This window comes from Silurus aristotelis (genome assembly GCF_946808225.1).
Source record: "Silurus aristotelis genome assembly, chromosome: 5".
NCBI classification, from domain to species: domain Eukaryota; kingdom Metazoa; phylum Chordata; class Actinopteri; order Siluriformes; family Siluridae; genus Silurus; species Silurus aristotelis.
In genome coordinates, this window is record NC_139578.1 from 10,216,369 (window position 1) to 10,234,574 (window position 18,206).

Consider the following 18,206-nt stretch of genomic DNA (forward strand, 5'->3'; position numbering starts at 1 on the left):
CAGAATTCACACGTAATTAAGAGCATGAGCAACGCTGAGGGTGTTCCCAAAGCGTTGTGACGCAGTGTCTCGTTCCCGAACTAAGGTTACATACATAACCTAGAGACTGAAAAAGAGACTACATATTGAAATCTGTTGTTTTCTGTCACCTGGGAATATTAATTTGGTCAGGAATAAACAATTGTTATTTAGCCCTGATAAATTAAATCAATGAACTGAAGAAGGACCTCCTTCTTTATCTGCAATTATTCGAACATTTGTTGCGCACTAACACACATTTCGCTTCAGTTATATATTGAGTTCACTCTAATTACTGTTTCTTTCACTGATTTTGCAAATCTCTTTTTTTCTACCTCCGAAAAAACATGTCGAAAGATTGATTACGTACTTCAAATTGTCTATAGGTGTGATTGCGTGGGTTTGTATGTTTTCTAAAAGGATTCTAAAGTGAATCCTTGACTCTCTGGAGGCACTAATAGAGACAAGGTGATGAATAAAGTGCACTTAATTCCTGCCAGTTATTTATTCTTTACAAAGCGAACTGAAATGGCTCAGTAGCACCGGGGCCAACAGTTAATTAGTCCAAAGTAATAAACTGAATGTTTTAAACATGTACTAACTTTATGTACTAGATTGATATTAATTATTGTCATTTTCAATACACTGTATATTATCAGTGTACAGTATAGGGCAATACAGTGACATGCTTTACACTTTGTGTATATTTCCTAAAAGTATAAATATATTGCATATACTCAAAGGTGTCTATTTGCAAAATTATTTGACAACAGAAGTCTACTTTAGCTTAAGTAAAATGTAGGAAAAAATTAGGTTTATATAATTTGGTATGTAATCTTTTTAACTTGAAACTAAATTTGATATGTTTTACATAATACTTTCTTTCGCTTCTCCCATTAGGGGTCGCCACAGCGGATCATCCGCATGTTTTGATTTGGCACGTTTTTATGCTGGATGCCCTTCCTAACGCAACCCTCCCCATTTATCGGCTTGGGACCAGCACTAAGAGTGGCTAGGGTTTTGGTTTCCTGACCGGGGATCGAACCCGGGCCACAGCGTTAAAAGCGCTGAATCCTAACCACTAGACCACCAGGGACTCTGATATGTTTTACATAACAAAATGGCATATTTTACAGTGAATGTTTTACTTGTTAACTGTGTTGCACTTTACATACTGTGGAACATCAGAGATTTGTATTCATGTAAAAAGGATGTATTTTTTTCATCACTTATTTTGCTTTTCCTCCATTTGATTTGATTTGAGTTTCCTCATCACAGCTCTGGTTACTGCCTTTGTGGAGTTTTGTGTGTTCTACCTATAGTTTTGCTCTTGGGTCACACCCAGTGCTTCCATAAAAGTCTCTGGAGCAGTTACTAATTGATGTCTTAATGATGTGCAGATATGTATGCTTCACTGATCAATGCAGTGCAAAAAAATTACAGTGTATATACACTGATTAGCCATAACTCCTAAACCACTGACAGGAAAAACTGAATAAATTATATCATGGCATAACAACAGTCACAGAGTGGCATATATAATGTGGCAAGTGAAGGGTGTCCAGTACCTAGCAAATCTGGTTCAAAGGATGAATTGACTGGTGAATTGATGACAGGGCCATGGATGCTCAAGGCTCACGGATGTGTGTGGGAAGTGACAGCTAGCCTCTCTGTTCTGATTCCACAGAAGAGCTATTGTACAACAAATTGCTGAAAAAAAATGTAGTTCTGTCTATGAGAGAAAGGTCTCAGAACCGTGAATCATAGCTTGTTGTTCATATGGTTGTTAAGCTACAGAGTGCCCATGCTGATTCCAGTCCACTGCAAAAAACATCTACAGTTGGAACATGGAGCAATGGAAAGAGGTGGCCTGCTCTGCTCAAAGACTTGGGTGGCATAAGGAAGCTCTTCAAAATATTGAGTGGTTTTAATGTTATGGCAGATTTGCATATACTTTTAGTTGTTGTTTTTATTTCCCTACTGTCCTCATATTTTCACAGGCAGATGGTGCATCTTGATTCCCCCTACCTGAAATTGAACTCTTGGCTAAGTGAGCTATGAATAGCATAAGCTTGCATAGAAATCCACGTTTTTCTTCTAAACAACACAAATATCCACACAGCATTTTCAAAGGGACAAAGAGAAATTCAAAATAAAAGCATTTATTACAAAATTACAGAAATATAAATGTTGATACACATTTTACCTGCTTATGCTGAAATGGCACATCTGAGATTTGGGAATGGGTATTCAATGGCTGATGAAATGAGGAATCCGTGGTACTGCAGATGAATGAATCTGTGCCTCTGAATCAACAGCCTACTTTATGAAAAAAAATAAAAATTTTCATAAAAACATTTTCTTCCCTTGCAATCCATTCAGCGCACAAAAAAAAAAAAAAAAAGTATAAATATATTTTTATATATATAGTTATTGATGGCAATGTGCAAAGCAAAAAATAAAATAAAAATTCACTGATTTCTAGCTCTATACTGTTTGGTGTTAAATCAGTAGACATAGTTTTAAGTGTTAAGGATTGCACAGCTCAATGCTTCAAATATGCTAATAATCGCACAAGCATACTTGTAAACTCCTAGAATGGCTGAGGCAGCGTTTTTTTAAAGTCAGCATAAAAACATCTGGTTCCTATATTCACTCAAAGGCCTATTTTCATTTCAGTTCCAAGCACATATCTAGATAGAGCCAAATTTTGTATCTAGACATGATCATGTCTCTTATGTTTCAAATAAATTCCAGAAATAGTTCCAACAACTATCTTTAAAAAAACAAACAAAAAAAAAAACATATGCATACATAATTTTATTCCAAAAACAGTATTTTCATAAACACTTTCATGGTTCAAAATTGCAGAACTGAAAAGATCTCCACCTAGATTTTGTAGCTGCTACTCAGTTTGCACCAATTATTTAAATAGATTTGAAAATGCTCACCAGCCTGAGACTGACTGACTGACTGACACACACACACACACACACACACACACACACACACACACACACACACACACACACACACACACACACACACACACACACACACACACACACACACACACACACGACTGAGTAAAAGTGTTTTGATGCAGCATATGAATCACCAGTATAAAAATAATACAAACTGGTACCTGACATATAAAAACAAAATACAATTAGCAAAAAAAAATAAAATAAACAAAACAAAAACAGGATTTTCAAGTTTATCCATAATCCAGGTTTCATCCTCAGGGGGAAAAAGATATCAATAACCAGTCCTCAATGTAATTGCAGATGATGGGTGGAAAAGGAGCCCATTTATTCGAATGGCACAAACATGGTTATAAATGGTGTTTGAGGACCTCAAATAATTGACATAGATCAATGAATAAAACTCCATATTACTGAGCCAGGCCGCTCCCACAATTTCAGTGGTAACGCAAAGGCTAGCTCAATGACGGCTGCTCGAGTGTCTGTAGTGCTGCTAACTGAGGTAATGAGCCATGATATGCAATGTGTGTTCATGATATGTAGTGGTTTTTGAGTTTGTTACAGACACTTCATACATGCCCCCCCCCATCACACACCCACACAAAAAAGAAACAACAGACGTCCCTGACCGCTGTATTGACCAGTCAAATGATTTGTTCAATAAAACACACCACAGTCCATTAACTATGTTAAACTAGAACAGAGAACATTTCCAAAAATGGGTGTTCAAAGCACACAGTCCAATGCCTCTCAGTTCTTTCATGTGCATAAATAACCTGAAGAAACTGAAACATCTGTCCAATCTGTCAACCAGCATCCAGTCATTCTGTGGTGAGGTAGGTTGTCCAGAGCGGTCGATCACTGTTCATGAGCTAAAAGGTTTAAAATCATAATAATCATAAAAAAAAAAAAAAAAAAATGCAGCCAATAGGATGAGGCCAGATGTTCACGGTGAAGGCGCTGCATGAAGCCAGTCCTGTAAAGTTGTTGGAGGCTATCTGAGTCCCACCCTTGAAGTCATCCACTCCAAGCCCTGGCAAAGCCTGAAAGAGAATTCAAGAACATTAGGCAGAGTTGGCACTGGTTTTGATCAGTTGAAATAAAAACATTTTAAAAAATTTTCATTAAAATTTTATTAGAAACATATTCGCAAGAGAAAGTATTCCATCCCCCAGATAGCAGGACGGCTACAACAAAATGTCTAATCGATCAGTTGTAGCATCATTGTCCAATCATGGGTGCACCACAGTCACACCACTCTGATTTGAGTGCATTAAGTGGCTGTGTGGTGCAGCATGAGCAACAGTTTAAAAACATATCGCTGGCTTCGGGTGCTTTAAAGAAAGCAAGTATAAATCTTTCTTTTCCGTTTCTATGTATGGCAGTTTGTCAGGCGATTGCTGATTGGTTGGTCAAGTGTCAAGATTCAAGTAGAAAAAAAAATACTTCAAGCCACCTACATAACTGTCAATCATTCCAGATTCCTATATTGACTGGTTCATCTGGCGTTTTTATTGGAGAAAAGGTTTAGCAAAATCTTGAGAGACCCTTTACAGCCGGTGTTCATTAACATGTTTAATGGTTCTCAAATGTGAATGTGTCATTGTACTGTACTAATGGGTCAGCACTTATTACAATAATATATACTATTCAGCTACAAGTATGTGGTCACCTTACAATTACACGTATGGCATTTGTCAGACAACTCGTCTCATGCAACTTATTACTTATTATTATAATCTCATTTATGCAACAATTGTAGTTGAAGGTTGAAGTTCTTGCTCAAGGAGCCCCCAGTGGAAGCTTGGCCTTGCTGCAATTTGCAATCGCGACCTCCCGTCCTAACCACAGAGCTACCACTCCACCACATTCTTCTGAGGTGTCTTTCAGACAAGCAACAATTAAACAGAATTCCATTTGCTGAACCAAGAGGCCCAAATCTGTTTCAGCAGGATAATGCTCCTGTTCATAAAGCAAAGAAATCTGATCAACCCCACTGAACCCTTAGCATAAAGGGAACGATGAGGCTTCCTCAGCAAACAACAGCACCTGATCTCACTACGGGTTTTATAGCACATTCTAAAATCTAGTAAAACATCTTTCTTAAAAAAGGTCGGAAAAAAAAAAATCATATGAACAGTGTACATGATTGTGTGACCCTCACCCTTCTCCTGTAAGAGCACAGCAGGACTGAATGTGCCACGGATGATCTTTGATTGAGCTGAGGGTCAGGTATTTTGAGATCTCGGCTGCGGACATGCAGCCCTTCATATCCTGCTTATTCGCAAAAATCAACACTGCGGCTTTACGTAAATCCTAAAAATAAAAAAAAGATTGAGGTGAGCAAGTGATGTTCTGAATGATTACAGACTGCATGCATAAAACAATTTTTCCGGTTAATTCGATGCGCTTGACCACTCACATTTTGGATCAAGACTGCAACAACGATGTGAATGATGCACTCAGTTTTGAGTTTTAGTTATTTGAAATGTAAAATATTATCTGTGCTAGTGTATAAATGAAAAAACGTTTAAGCCCACGTGTAGGTGTTACCTCATGTGCTAGCATTCTGTACAGCTCCTCTTTGGAGATCGCAAGCCTTTCTCTGTCCGTACTGTCCACAACCAGGATGATGAACTGAGAACAGGACAGACATAAAAGGTCACAATTAGCTTAGTGAATAAAGTCAGTCGCAATGAGGTGGGCTTCGTGTACAAGTGGGAAAAAAAAATAAAAGCGCACTATAAGAGCTTTTCTGCATGTCCTTGCCTGCTGGCACATGTACTTAAGAATGTGTGTGTGTGCTTGTTGCACAGAGTGCAGTGTTTTAGAGCAGCATTCAGTAGCAACCCCCACCACATCGACCTCTCACACACAAAATGCTTCGGTTGAATGCCTGGGACATGCTTTCACTTAGTCCCCTTTGTCAGATACTCAGCTTTGACCTCAGGGTCTGTACACACACACACATACATGCACACATATACCAGTTGGACATAGTTCACTGCATTCATCAGTGTGATGGTACACAATGATACACTCACAGTCCATTGGTCAGGAGCTTCCTAAACAACAAGGCTCAAAACCTAATGTTTGCAAGTCCATCTGATTTTTGGATTATTATAGTGTTTTGGTATTGTTTATTATACATATTAAATAATGATCCTGTATATATAATTGTTGCCAATAAAGTACAGTAATCTAAAAAAAAGCATTTTTGGGGTGGCGTTCGTTTATCGCGGTTTTTCGTTTATCGCGGGCGGTTTTGGAACTGTAATCATCCTCCTAATCATACAAAATAATTAATATTAATAACATAGCTCAAGAATGTAGTGTACAGAAATGGAATATATTTAGAATATTGTTGGAGAATCATTCTGAAAAATCACCTCAGTGTTGGAGTAGTAAGTGTTCCAAGAGGTTCTTAAGCTCTCCTGGCCACCGATGTCCCACATTAGGAAGTGCGTGTTCTTCACGACGATCTCTTCAACGTTACTGCCAATTGTTGGAGACGTGTGGACGACCTCTTTCATCAGGCTGCACAAAAAAAAAAAAAAAAACAGAAGCACTGCCTTACATGTCCCATTCTTGAGAATCGTTACATTAAAAAGATTTTTGAAGCGAGGGCTACTTACAACTGGTAAAGAATGGTCGTCTTTCCGGCATTGTCAAGACCCACGATGATCACCTTGTGTTCTGCAGACCAAAGAAAAAAAAACTAGGGTGAGAAGATGAACTAAGCCCATGTGCACTTTACAGGGAGAGCCACCAATTTGTGGTCCGCAGTAAATAAAGTGACCGCTAGCAAAAGCAAAGTGAGCATGTTGAGCATGAAGGCAATTTTGAGTTTAGCTTTATACATGATAGAAGCACATTGGAGTGAGTTTGTGGCACGTTCACTCCTGAATGACTCGGAAAACATTGGTCACGTTTTTTTGCTTCCCCATAATGGCTCCTACATGCAGCTAGTCGGTGACACCTGCTGAAGTGCTTCATTCCCATAGCACCCTTCTGTTTATGTGTAATATAGGGCTGCAACAACTAATTGATTAAATCGATAATAATCGATAATGAAAATCGTTGGCAACGAATGCAGTTATCGATTAGTTGGACTGCTCACGTTACGGCTCAGTGTGATGGCAAGAGAACACAGACGCCGTCATGGATGAAAGCGAAAAGTCAGCACAGTAAGCAACAACTGTATAATCCTCATCATTTGAACATGGCGTAGTGTAATGTAGTGCTATTGTGTAAACTGTTTGTAACTTCGGGACAGTCGCACTGGATCTGTTCTGTTGTGACTCGCGAGCATCAGGTCACGCAATCAGCTCGCGAGCGACAATAACCGCAGCGGTAAACTATTAGATTTTTTTTGACTGCTGTGGTTTTCAGAGAATGATAACATTTGTACACGGATGTTCATTTTTTTTTCTTTATTTTTAAACCTGTTTGCTTGCTGCATTTCTCTGTTCTGTTTCCTTTTTATAGAATGTCTACCACATCAGTTACTTCTGTTTTTAAACGTGAGTTACTGCGGATTAACCACATTCAAATGCTTGTTTTCAATGTTTGAATGATTTAATTTATGCAGATATCGTTTATATATATCAGTTAATATACTAAATTAATGATATTTCAGATGCTTATCTTCACAACTAAACAAAACGTCTTATTTTAAGTGTATACATATATATATATACATATATATATATATATATATATATATATATATATATATATACACATATATATATATACATATACATATACACATATATATATATATATATATATATATATATATATATATATATATATATATATATATATATATATATATACATACACATATACAGTGAGGAAAATAAGTATTTGAACACCCTGCTATTTTGCAAGTTCTCCCATTTAGAAATCATGGAGGGGTCTGAAATTGTCACCGTAGCTGCATGTCCACTGTGAGAAACATAATCTAAAAAAAAAATCCAGAAATCACAATATATGATTTTTAAACTATTTATTTGTATGATACAGCTGCAAATAAGTATTTGAACACCTGTCTATCAGCTAGAATTCTGACCCTCAAAGACCTGTTAGTCTACCTTTAAAATGTCCACCTCCACTACATTTATTATCCTAAATTAAATGCACCTGTTTGAGGTCGTTAGCTGCATAAAGACACCTGTCCACCCCATACAATCAGTAAGAATCCAACTACTAACATGGCCAAGACCAAAGAGCTGTCCAAAGACACTAGAGACAAAATTGTACACCTCCACAAGGCTGGAAAGTGCTACAGGGAAATTGCCAAGCAGCTTGGTGAAAAAAGGTCCACTGTTGGAGCAATCATTAGAAAATGGAAGAAGCTAAACATGACTGTCAATCTCCCTCAGACTGGGGCTCCATGCAAGATCTCACCTCGTGGGGTCTCAATGATCCTAAAGAAGGTGAGAAATCAGCCCAGAACTATATGGGAGGAGCTGGTCAGTGATCTGAAAAGAGCTGGGACCACCGTTTCTAAGGTTACTGTTGGTAATACACTAAGACATCATGGTTTGAAATCATGCATGGCACGGAAGGTTCCCCTGCTTAAACCAGCACATGTCCAGGCACGTCTTAAGTTTGCCAATGACCATTTGGATGATCCAGAGGAGTCATGGGAGAAAGTCATTTGGTCCGATGAGACCAAAATAGAATTTTTGGGTCATAATTTCACTAAACATGTTTGGAGGAAGAAGAATGATGAGTACCATCCCAAGAACACCATCCCTACTGTGAAGCATGGGGGTGGTAGCATCATGCTTTGGCTGTGTTTTTCTGAACATGGGACAGGGCGACTGCACTGTATTAAGGAGAGGATGACCGGGGCCATGTATTGCGAGATTTTGGGGAACAACCTCCTTCCCTCAGTTAGAGCATTGAAGATGGGTTGAGGCTGGGTCTTCCAACATGACAATGACCTGAAGCACACAGCCAAGATAACCAAGGAGTGGCTCTGTAAGAAGCATATCAAGGTTCTGGCGTGGCCTAGCCAGTCTCCAGACCTAAACCCAATAGTGAATCTTTAGAGGGAGCTCAAACTCTGTGTTTCTCAGCGACAGGCCAGAAACCTGACTGATCTAGAGAAGATCTGTGTGGAGGAATGGGCCAAAATCTCTCCTGCAGTGTGTGCAAACCTGGTGAAAAACTACAGGAAACATTTGACATCTGTAATTGCAAACAAATGCTACTGTACCAAATATTAACATTGACTTTCTCAGGTGTTCAAATACTTATTTGCAGCTGTATCATACAAATAAATAGTTAAAAAATCATAGATTGTGATTTCTGGATTTTTTTTTTTAGATTATGTCTCTCACAGTGGACATGCACCTACGATGACAATTTCAGACCCCTCCATGATTTCTAAGTGGGAGAACTTGCAAAGTAGCAGGGTGTTCAAATACTTATTTTCCTCACTGTATATATATACATACACATATATATACAAACACACACCATCCCGATTTATTTGTTTGCACGTCTGCTTCAGATCATCAAACTAATTTAAATATTAGTAAAAGAGAACACAAGTGAACACAACATGCAGTTTTTAAATGAAGGTTTTTATTATTAAGGGAAAACAAATTCCAAAACTACATGGCCCTGTGTGAAAAAGTGTTTGCCCCCTGTTAAAACTTATCACACCTGAGTTCAATTTCCTCTAGCCACGCCCAGGCCTGATTACTGCCACACCTGTTCACAATTAAGAACTCTTAACCCCTTAGTCATCAGCGCTGTGCCAGTGCAACGATTATAAAATTGTTCTCAGGTGTTGATGTTTAGCAATAGATTAAATAAAAAGGGAGAAGAGTAACCATGACTATCGATACATCATTCTAAAGGTCTAAGCCTCAAGCAGCGATTTCAGACCACTGTTCCTCAATGGAAAACGTTTAACGTATATATAATGCAGTACTTACACATTTATTGTAATAACATGTCACAAACGCATCCACTGCTGCAATTTCCAGTGTATTAGGAAAGATACCACTGAACAACATGTCTTAAAGCATTTCTGCACCAACAAAACAATAGTATTGTGATTTAAATGGTTATTCTTTTGTTTCACAGACCTTCGGCTGGTGTTTTGTCCGAAATACTTTTGCATAAAAAAATACAAATAAAAAAAAAAAAGATCTTGCTGGTAAAAAGACAAATATGGCTGTTAGAATATAGCGTTACAAAACAATCTCAGGCTTGAGTCTACAATCCATAGGCAGGTGTTTAGGTGACGTTTATTATGCACCATGCATCATTTTATAACCTTTTATTTTCAGCCAGTAATATTATGGAAACAAAATGATTGATGGAAATTGTAGCCAATAAGTGCAGGATTCTAACTATATACAGTACAGACCAAAAGTTTGGACACACCTTCTCATTTAAAGAGTTTTCTTTATTTTCATGACTATGAATATTGTAGAGTCACACTGAAGGCATCAAGGGCTATTTGACCAAGAAGGAGAGTGATGGGGTGCTGCGCCAGATGACCTGGCCTCCACAGTCACCGGACCTGAACCCAATCGAGATGGTTCAGGGGTGAGCTGGACAGCAGAGTGAAGGCAAAAGGGCCAACAAGTGCTAAGCATCTCTCGGGGAACTCCTTCAAGACTGTTGGAAGACCATTTCAGGTGACTACCTCTTGAAGCTCATCAAGAGAATGCCAAGAGTGTGCAAAGCAGTAATCAAAGCAAAAGGTGGCTACTTTGAAGAACCTACAATATGACATTTTTCAGTTGTTTTATACTTTTTTGTTAGGTATATAATTCCATATATAATTCCACATGTTAATTCATAGTTTTAATGCCTTCAGTGTGAATCTACAATTTTCATATAGTCATGAAAATAAAGAAAACTCTTTGAATGAGAAGGTGTGTCCAAACTTTTGGTCTGTACTGTATGGAAGGATTTTATTCACCATGTGGTGAAGTCTTAGTTTTATTACTCTTTGCAAACTCTTACTGGTTACACGTGCTCGTGCTAACTGGACCTTGTTTACAAAAAAAAATAAACAAAGAAAAAAATGTAGTCAAAAAGTTGTTTTATCAGAAAATTGCACAAAGCAGCGACGTGGAAAATATTTTTGGGGGCGGAGTAACAGAGACTTGGAGATGTGCATGGAGATGCTAGTTTGAATCTATATGTTACAATAAATATCTCAGTTTACAGTTTTATACAATTTTATAGGTTTTTATTGCCCGTTTGTTTTTATAAGACAAATGCTTAAAAAGTAGGTGTGTGTGTGTGTGTGTTGTTGGGATTGGAATAGTCACACATCAATATGAATGACCATTACTTTAAAACAAGAGCTTGTCTGGCTACCCGGCCATCTATATGAATGCCAAATTAATATCAAAAGCCAAACATGTATAACAAAAGCCTTTAATGGTCAGCAATTCATTAATATGCAGACTGTATGAATAGAGTATGAATGGCCACCTGAGTTTAGCAGGTGACTCTCAAACAGGGGGAGGGAGAAAAGGATCAGACAAGTCTCAAATAAATGTTTGTTGGAATCTCATTTGTCATGAAAATCTTCAGAAAATATAAAATATAAACTCATGAGACATGTGGCTATCAACCCAGTACTTTTCTGGATTGCTCCAGGACTGATTTAATGTATTTATATATAAAATTAAAATAAATGTTCAAAGCAGGAAAAGTATATCCATGGCACGTCATCATCTATAACAATATCTTTTGGAGCAATATCAACTTTGATAATTGACAGTAAAGCTCAAAGTGTCTTCTTTTTAAAGATATTTAAATTGTGTATGTAGCCTATTTTTATCAGGAACTGTTAACATTTAAATGTTAAGTAGGGCATTTTCATCTGTGAGTCCCAAAATCTGTGGCGAAGGCTAACAAGTTAAATAGGACCTGCCTGACCAAGTGTAGACCAAAAGATCCTCAAAATCTAGACATCATGCTGAGAGCCAAAGAAATTCAGAAAGAAATGAGAAAGAAAGTAATTGAGATCCATCAGTCTGGAAAAGGTTATAAAGACATTTCTAAAGCTTTGGGACTCCAGCGAACCACAGTGAGAGCCGTTATTCATGTGGCAAAAACATGGAACAGTGGAGAACCTTCCCAGAAGTGGCCAGCCGACCAAAATTACCCAGAGAGCACAGCGACGACTCATCCAAGAGGTCACAAAAGACCCCACAACAAACATCCAAAGAACTGCAGGCCTCATTTGCCTCAGTTAAGGTCAGTGTTCATGACTCCACCATAAGAAAGAGACTGGGCAAGAAGGGTCTGCATGGCAGCGTTCCAAGGTAAAAAAAAACACTGCTGAGCAAAAAGAACATAAAGGATCTTCTCAGTTTCTCACCAGAAAACATCTTGATGATCCCCAAGACTTTTGGAAAAATACTCTGTGGACTGACGAGACAAAATTTCAACCTTTTGGAGGGTGGGTGTAACATTACGTCTGGCGTAAAAATAACACCACATTTCAGAAAAAGAACATTATACCGAAATTTATGGTGGTTGTAATTTTTGGTGGTTTATGGTGGTTGTAGTGTGATGGTCTGGGGCTGTTTTGCTGCTTCAGGACCTGGAGGACTTGCTGTGATAAATGGAACCATGAACTCAGCGGTTTACCAAAAAATCTTGAAGGAGAATATCAGGCCATCTGTTTGTGACCTCAAGCTGAACTTGGGTTCTGATCCAAAACACACCAGCAAGTCCACCACTTTGGAGTGGCCTAGTCAAAGTCCTGACCTGAATCCTATTGAGATGCTGTGGCATGACCTTAAAAAAACGGTTCATGCTCGAAAACCCTCCAATGTGGCTGAATTACAACAATTCTGCATAGATGATTGGACCAAAATTCCTCCACAGCGCTGTAACAGACTCAGTGCAAGTTATCGCAAACGTTTGATTGCAGTTGTTGCTGCTAAGGGCGGCTCAACCAGTTATTATTAGGTTTAGGGGGCAAACACTTTCACACAGGGCCATGTAGTTTTGGATTTTGTTTACCCTCAATAATAAAAACCTTTTTTTTTTAAAAATGGCATGTGTTCACTTGTTTTATCTTTTACTAATATTTAAATTGTTTCGATAATCTGGAACATTAAATTTTTTACACCACTGTATATTTATTTATTATATAATTATCTAGCAGAACATCGTCCCAAATATTTTTTTTTTCCAGAATTTTCAGCGGAAGGGACAAGAACAATCTGAACTACTGTACAAATTTAAAAGAAATGTGCTTTCATTCAAATACATGCAAAATATGCAGAATCATAAATACAAATCATTCAAGACACTTTTTACCGCGGCCTCAAGACTTTCGGAGCAGCAGGTTTGCACGTGTGTGGATATTTAAAACATCACCGTCAACCGACTTAGTGATGTTCCATTTCAAACCAGATTTTGTGGAACACTGTTACTAGAGACTACAAAAAAAAAAGATGTGTTTAGAATGTTAAAATCTGGGGAAGAGTTAAAACCAAGAGCATCTGAAGAGCTGTCTAGGGAATGGATCGTTATGTAGGACTGAAGCGTTTCCTCCCGGAGCGAGCCTGCAATGTGTGTCTTTGCTCTGTGGCATTAGTGAACTCACAATTTCAGCTTTTTACATAAAACAAAAGGCTGCATGAGCCTTACCACCCACACATGCACACCGAGCCGAATCATGCTTGTTATCCAAGAAACGCATGACAGTTCACACGCAGCCCAAGATCAAAATTGGCATGTCAGTGCAAAGAATGTGTGTGTGTGAGAATAAAGCACAAGTAGTCTGGCTTTTTTGCCCTTTATGTTCAGATGTGGAGTGATGGAAGGAAGTGAGGACAACACAACTTGCTGGGTTTAGATAGCGGCACAATGCTATACAGGAAACGACACCAGTATTGCTTCCTCAGGGCTGACTGACCCACACTTTGAGACTTTGAGTCTGTCAACTAAATGAACCAAATGAACCAGACAGTTTTGGAAAGTTATGCCAAAGGTGAAAAGAAAAAAAAGAAAAAAAAAAAACCCACAAATTTCCCTTTGGAGCTTAAAAAAACAAAAAAAAAAACAAGAACAGAATGTACTTGCGTAGCACAATGCTTTCGTTTCCTGTGTTGCACATTACTGGCACTCAAGATAGACAACTAGATAAAAAAGATATTCTAAATATCATGTCAAGAAATGTCTAACAGTCAGCTTCCACTCAAGTCAAATCTGACTAGGATCAGCAGCCTCAGCCAAACAGGCCTGTTTATTTGGGTGATTAGTGTAATTGGGTGCAAATGCCAGTTTAAACCTATTAGGCTGAAAAAAAAAATGTGACTTCGTCAAAGCGTTTCGTATCTGACTTAGCTTTGACTCGTATAAACACCCAAAAATCAACCTGACTTTGGTGAAGGTCGATTCTTGTTTACCAAGTCTGCCATGCTCAGTGTATTAGAACATTCACTATGGCTTTTTTGCCATAGGAGAGACTTCACTTGTTATAATGTAAGAGATAACAGGAACTAACTTGTCTCACAGACATTTAACATCAAATGTTGAAACTATTCATGGATAAAATAGTGATGTGACACAGAGGAGCCTCGTTCAAACACCAAAGGCTTCTAACTTCAGGCCGACAACATGGTTACTGGTGGATGCACCGAAAATGATTGCCGTTTACGAGACAAAGAAAAAGTCAAAATCGGAATTGCAAGGAAAAAAATATAAAAATAAAAACCTCCATAGGATTCAAGTTTCCAAAGTTTGGGATCACTTTGAACCATAAGAGACATTTTTTGTAGAAATCTGAAATGTATCTTTATAATTGTGTTGTATTTATGTATTTGTATTTGCATTTTGATGTCATTTGCCAACTAAATAAGTTTCGTTTTCACAAAAAAGGAAACAAATTACCTGATCGTTTTAAGAGTCCCGTCTCATTTTCTCTTCTATTTAGTATTGCTCTTTAATAAGCAAAAAATAACTGATCACTCGATTAATCGATGGAATAATCGGTAAAAAAAAATACTTAAATAATCGATAGCTACAGCCCTACTTGCGTATATAATTATGGAAAAGAAAACGATGCACTTCTGTGTTGGTAACACGTCACAACACTGATTAATTCCATATAACAGCACAGGTTTTTTTCTTCTTGAATCTGAATCAATTATTTAGGTCAGTACACACAGATTTGAACGGTTTCTAGTCAAAATAATCAATGCGTCTGCTACCGATTTATCAACATGGCCTCAGAACTAAAAGCTTTCTGATATATCAAACAGACTTTTCAGTTACTCAGAGGATACCCAAACGCTCACATCTGCTCAGTCTGACAGGAACGCCGGCTGTCCACGCATACATGAATAACGTCATGGGAAGACAATATGGAAGGAAAATGGCTTCCTCGTTTGCGTTTTGTTTGCCGGGTCACCCAAGACACTGGACCTTCTGTCACATCCTGCGTTAGAAAAGGCCCAAGTCTGTTCGGAAACACAAAAGAACTATAGGGGGTGGGGGGGGGGGGGTGATAGTGGAACACAGTGACCTTCTCACCCATCGCATTTCCTTAGAAAAGAACTTGACACTCGCCGGCCCCAAACTACTCTATGCAACAAGATTAAAAAGAACAGAGTAAAAGGATTAGCCTGATTATTAGTGTAAAGACTCTTACTGTAACCTGAAATCAGTCCTTACTCTCTCTATAGTACTGCATTTCCCTGGTTTTAAAAATTCAGAATTCAATGGGACTTTAAGAATGTACGCTTTCATTTCCCTGATAAAGTTAATCGGTTAAAGCTAGGGCTGTCAAAATGTGTGTTAAAGCGTTAACGCAAGATCATTTAACGGCACTAATTTTATTAACGTGCAATTAATGCAGCACGCATTTATGCTTGACCATTTTTATTTAAAAAAAAATAATAATTTAAATAAATAAATAAAAGGTGAAATTTAAACCTTCAACCCAACACACATTTATTCACGACGCTCTTATATTATATACAGATTTACGGATTTTTGGAGACAGGAACGTGGCCACCCAAAAATAATAAATAAATAAATAAATTCAAGAAAACTTTGAAAATCCATGCGCTCTTCACATTTGACACCGCCACAAACAGAGGGAGAGGAAGAAGAAGAACGCTTGGTGGGCACGCATTGTGGGACAGGGGAGACACGCAAGTCTCACTCTTCTCGACAGACACGTTTTCCAGTCTGTCTATTCTGCAAGTTATATAAATGAACTCCACCAAAAAATCATTTTAAAATCACTACACATTTGTTTTACTGATGAGCCAAGTTTTAAATCAAGCACCAAAATCCACCATGATGATCCACCATGATTACTTTCAAACAAGTATAGATATGAATATATAATAATAAATATACATTGGACATGCCATACCAAACGACCACGATTTTATTAAGTCAAGTCAAGTCAAGTTTATTTGTATAGCGCTTTTCACAACAGACATTGTCTCAAAGCAGCTTAACAGAAAACAACAGTGAAGGTGAATGGTGTGCGTTTGTCCCTGATGAGCAGCCGTGGCGACAGTGGCAAGGAAAAACTCCCTTGGATGATATGAGGAAGAAACCTTGAGAGGAACCAGGGAACCCATCCTCATATGGGTGACATCGGTAGACGTTCCTTATCTTTTAGTCAATTTCTGTATCAAAATATTAGTTTTGAATGAGAGATTTCGGATTTGCAATACAACACAACTACTAGAGTCCTGGACATTAATCTATTGTCTGAAAATGTGTGTGTGTGTGTGTGTGTGTGTGTGTGTGTGTGTGTGTGTGTTTTTTTAACCACCCTTCGGCTGCTTTTGCAGACTGAATACTATTACTTCTTGGTTATTTTGCCATCACTATTTGCATAAACAAACAAACAAACAAAAAACCCTACATATTTCTGGATGTACATTGCCTGCTTGGTTGACTTTTGTGCCTCAGTGCGATGGCAATCAGTCTCTCTCAGCTTCTAACATGATACATACAGAGAATACACAACAATGTCATTGAAAAATAATAGTTTTAAAGATCAATATTTCTCTTTTATATAATATACAAAATACATTATAAGGGAAAACCACTTTTTTTTTGCAATCACTTATGCTTTTATTAGGCTGCTGTCAACCACCTGTTTGTTAAGTCACCACACACACACACACACACACACATGCATATTCAGCTATAGCTTTCAACTGATATTTGTTCAGGGTTGTTCGGATATAAACGTGTTGCTCCTCAGACGTTCACAACATAGAACACGCTAGTCGGTAAGTTCTGACGCAGAGGAACCCAAATACGTGTCAAAACGTCGAGGAAATATGCGTTTAACGAGGTTGAGCGAACAATAACACTGCCTTTGAACACGTTATTATATTTCCGCGTGTGTAAAGCTGCTTTTGAGTCTCGCTTTAGGTCTACTGAAGCTAGTTATCAAGGTGCGGCTGATGCTGCATTCCTCTAACACACACACACACACACACACACACACACACAGCTGGAGTGGTACTATTGCTTTAAGTCACTAACCACATACAATCAGAATGCAATACAACAACTTACCTTGATTGCAGAAAAAGCTCCACAGCTTGGCCACGATCAAGCCCATGATATATATATATATATATATCTTCTGGACAGAGCTCAGGAGTGAACTAGCGGCCTGCTGCAGCAGCGTTTTCTTGCTAACCCCGTTATGTTTGTTTATCCGGCTACGCTAATTTCATGAAACCCATCGCAGAACAGGGAAACAACAGTGCCGTGCTTTGGAATTAGGTTTAAAACCCCAGCCAGGTTCAATCACTCCACAATCTGTCTTATTTCTGTCAAAAGCCGGAGCAGCCTCCTCATCTCAGTCTCTCTGCCCAGTAAACCGCTACAGTCACATCCCAGACTCCAGCCGGGACTGAGCGTGGATACGAAGGCGAACACGGGTCGCCTCTGGAAAAGAAATCGTGCGTCAAGCAGTGGAGGAGTTAAACACTTTTCTGGGGGGGGGAAAGGAGGAAAAGTTTCCATACAAAACTAACCCGGGATAGGGAGGGGGTAGTAAGCAGGAGTATTGGTGGAAAAAATATATATATATATATATAAGACTAACGCACCACCATCCCCCAACGCCTTATTGCTCCCACAAAGCCCGCCTCCTCCGCTATGATTGGCTACGTGTTCCCGCTTCTGCGCTATGATTGGCTAATCGCGAAT

General features: G+C 38.4%; 1 protein-coding gene across 3 annotated transcripts; it reads right to left on the reverse strand.

The window, feature by feature from the left end:
• Positions 1-2,164: 2,164 nt before the first annotated feature.
• Positions 2,165-18,156, reverse strand: arl8 (ADP-ribosylation factor-like 8). 3 transcript variants are annotated; one of them, XR_014533762.1, is made up of 7 exons: positions 17,565-18,156; positions 6,638-6,698; positions 6,392-6,539; positions 5,556-5,639; positions 5,167-5,318; positions 3,085-4,045; positions 2,165-2,983 (listed from the first exon to the last, which is right to left on the reverse strand). XR_014533762.1 is itself a non-coding variant. In XM_083542054.1 (7 exons), exons 2-7 carry the CDS (start codon positions 17,608-17,610, stop codon positions 3,997-3,999), a joined length of 540 nt encoding a protein of 179 aa, XP_083398180.1. In that variant the 5' UTR covers positions 17,611-17,942; positions 18,032-18,127; the 3' UTR covers positions 2,165-3,996. The 3 variants fall into 3 exon arrangements, 1 of the variants encoding a protein (XP_083398180.1); XR_014533763.1 differs by having other exon boundaries at positions 3,071-4,045; positions 17,565-18,138; XM_083542054.1 differs by having other exon boundaries at positions 2,165-4,045; positions 17,565-17,942; positions 18,032-18,127.
• Positions 18,157-18,206: the final 50 nt, after the last annotated feature.

What these genes read in the sequence shown, in the direction of transcription:
- arl8 (XM_083542054.1), bottom strand. Translation starts at nt 17,610, where the DNA reads ATGGGCTTGATCGTGGCCAAGCTGTGGAGCTTTTTCTGCAATCAAG. An exon ending in CTTACTACTCCAACACTGAG is followed by an intron (nt 5,640 to 6,391) that starts GTGATTTTTCAG and finishes TCCTGTTCTCAG; the next exon opens with TTCATCATCCTGGTTGTGGA. An exon ending in ACAGAATGCTAGCACATGAG is followed by an intron (nt 5,319 to 5,555) that starts GTAACACCTACA and finishes TTTTATTTTTAG; the next exon opens with GATTTACGTAAAGCCGCAGT.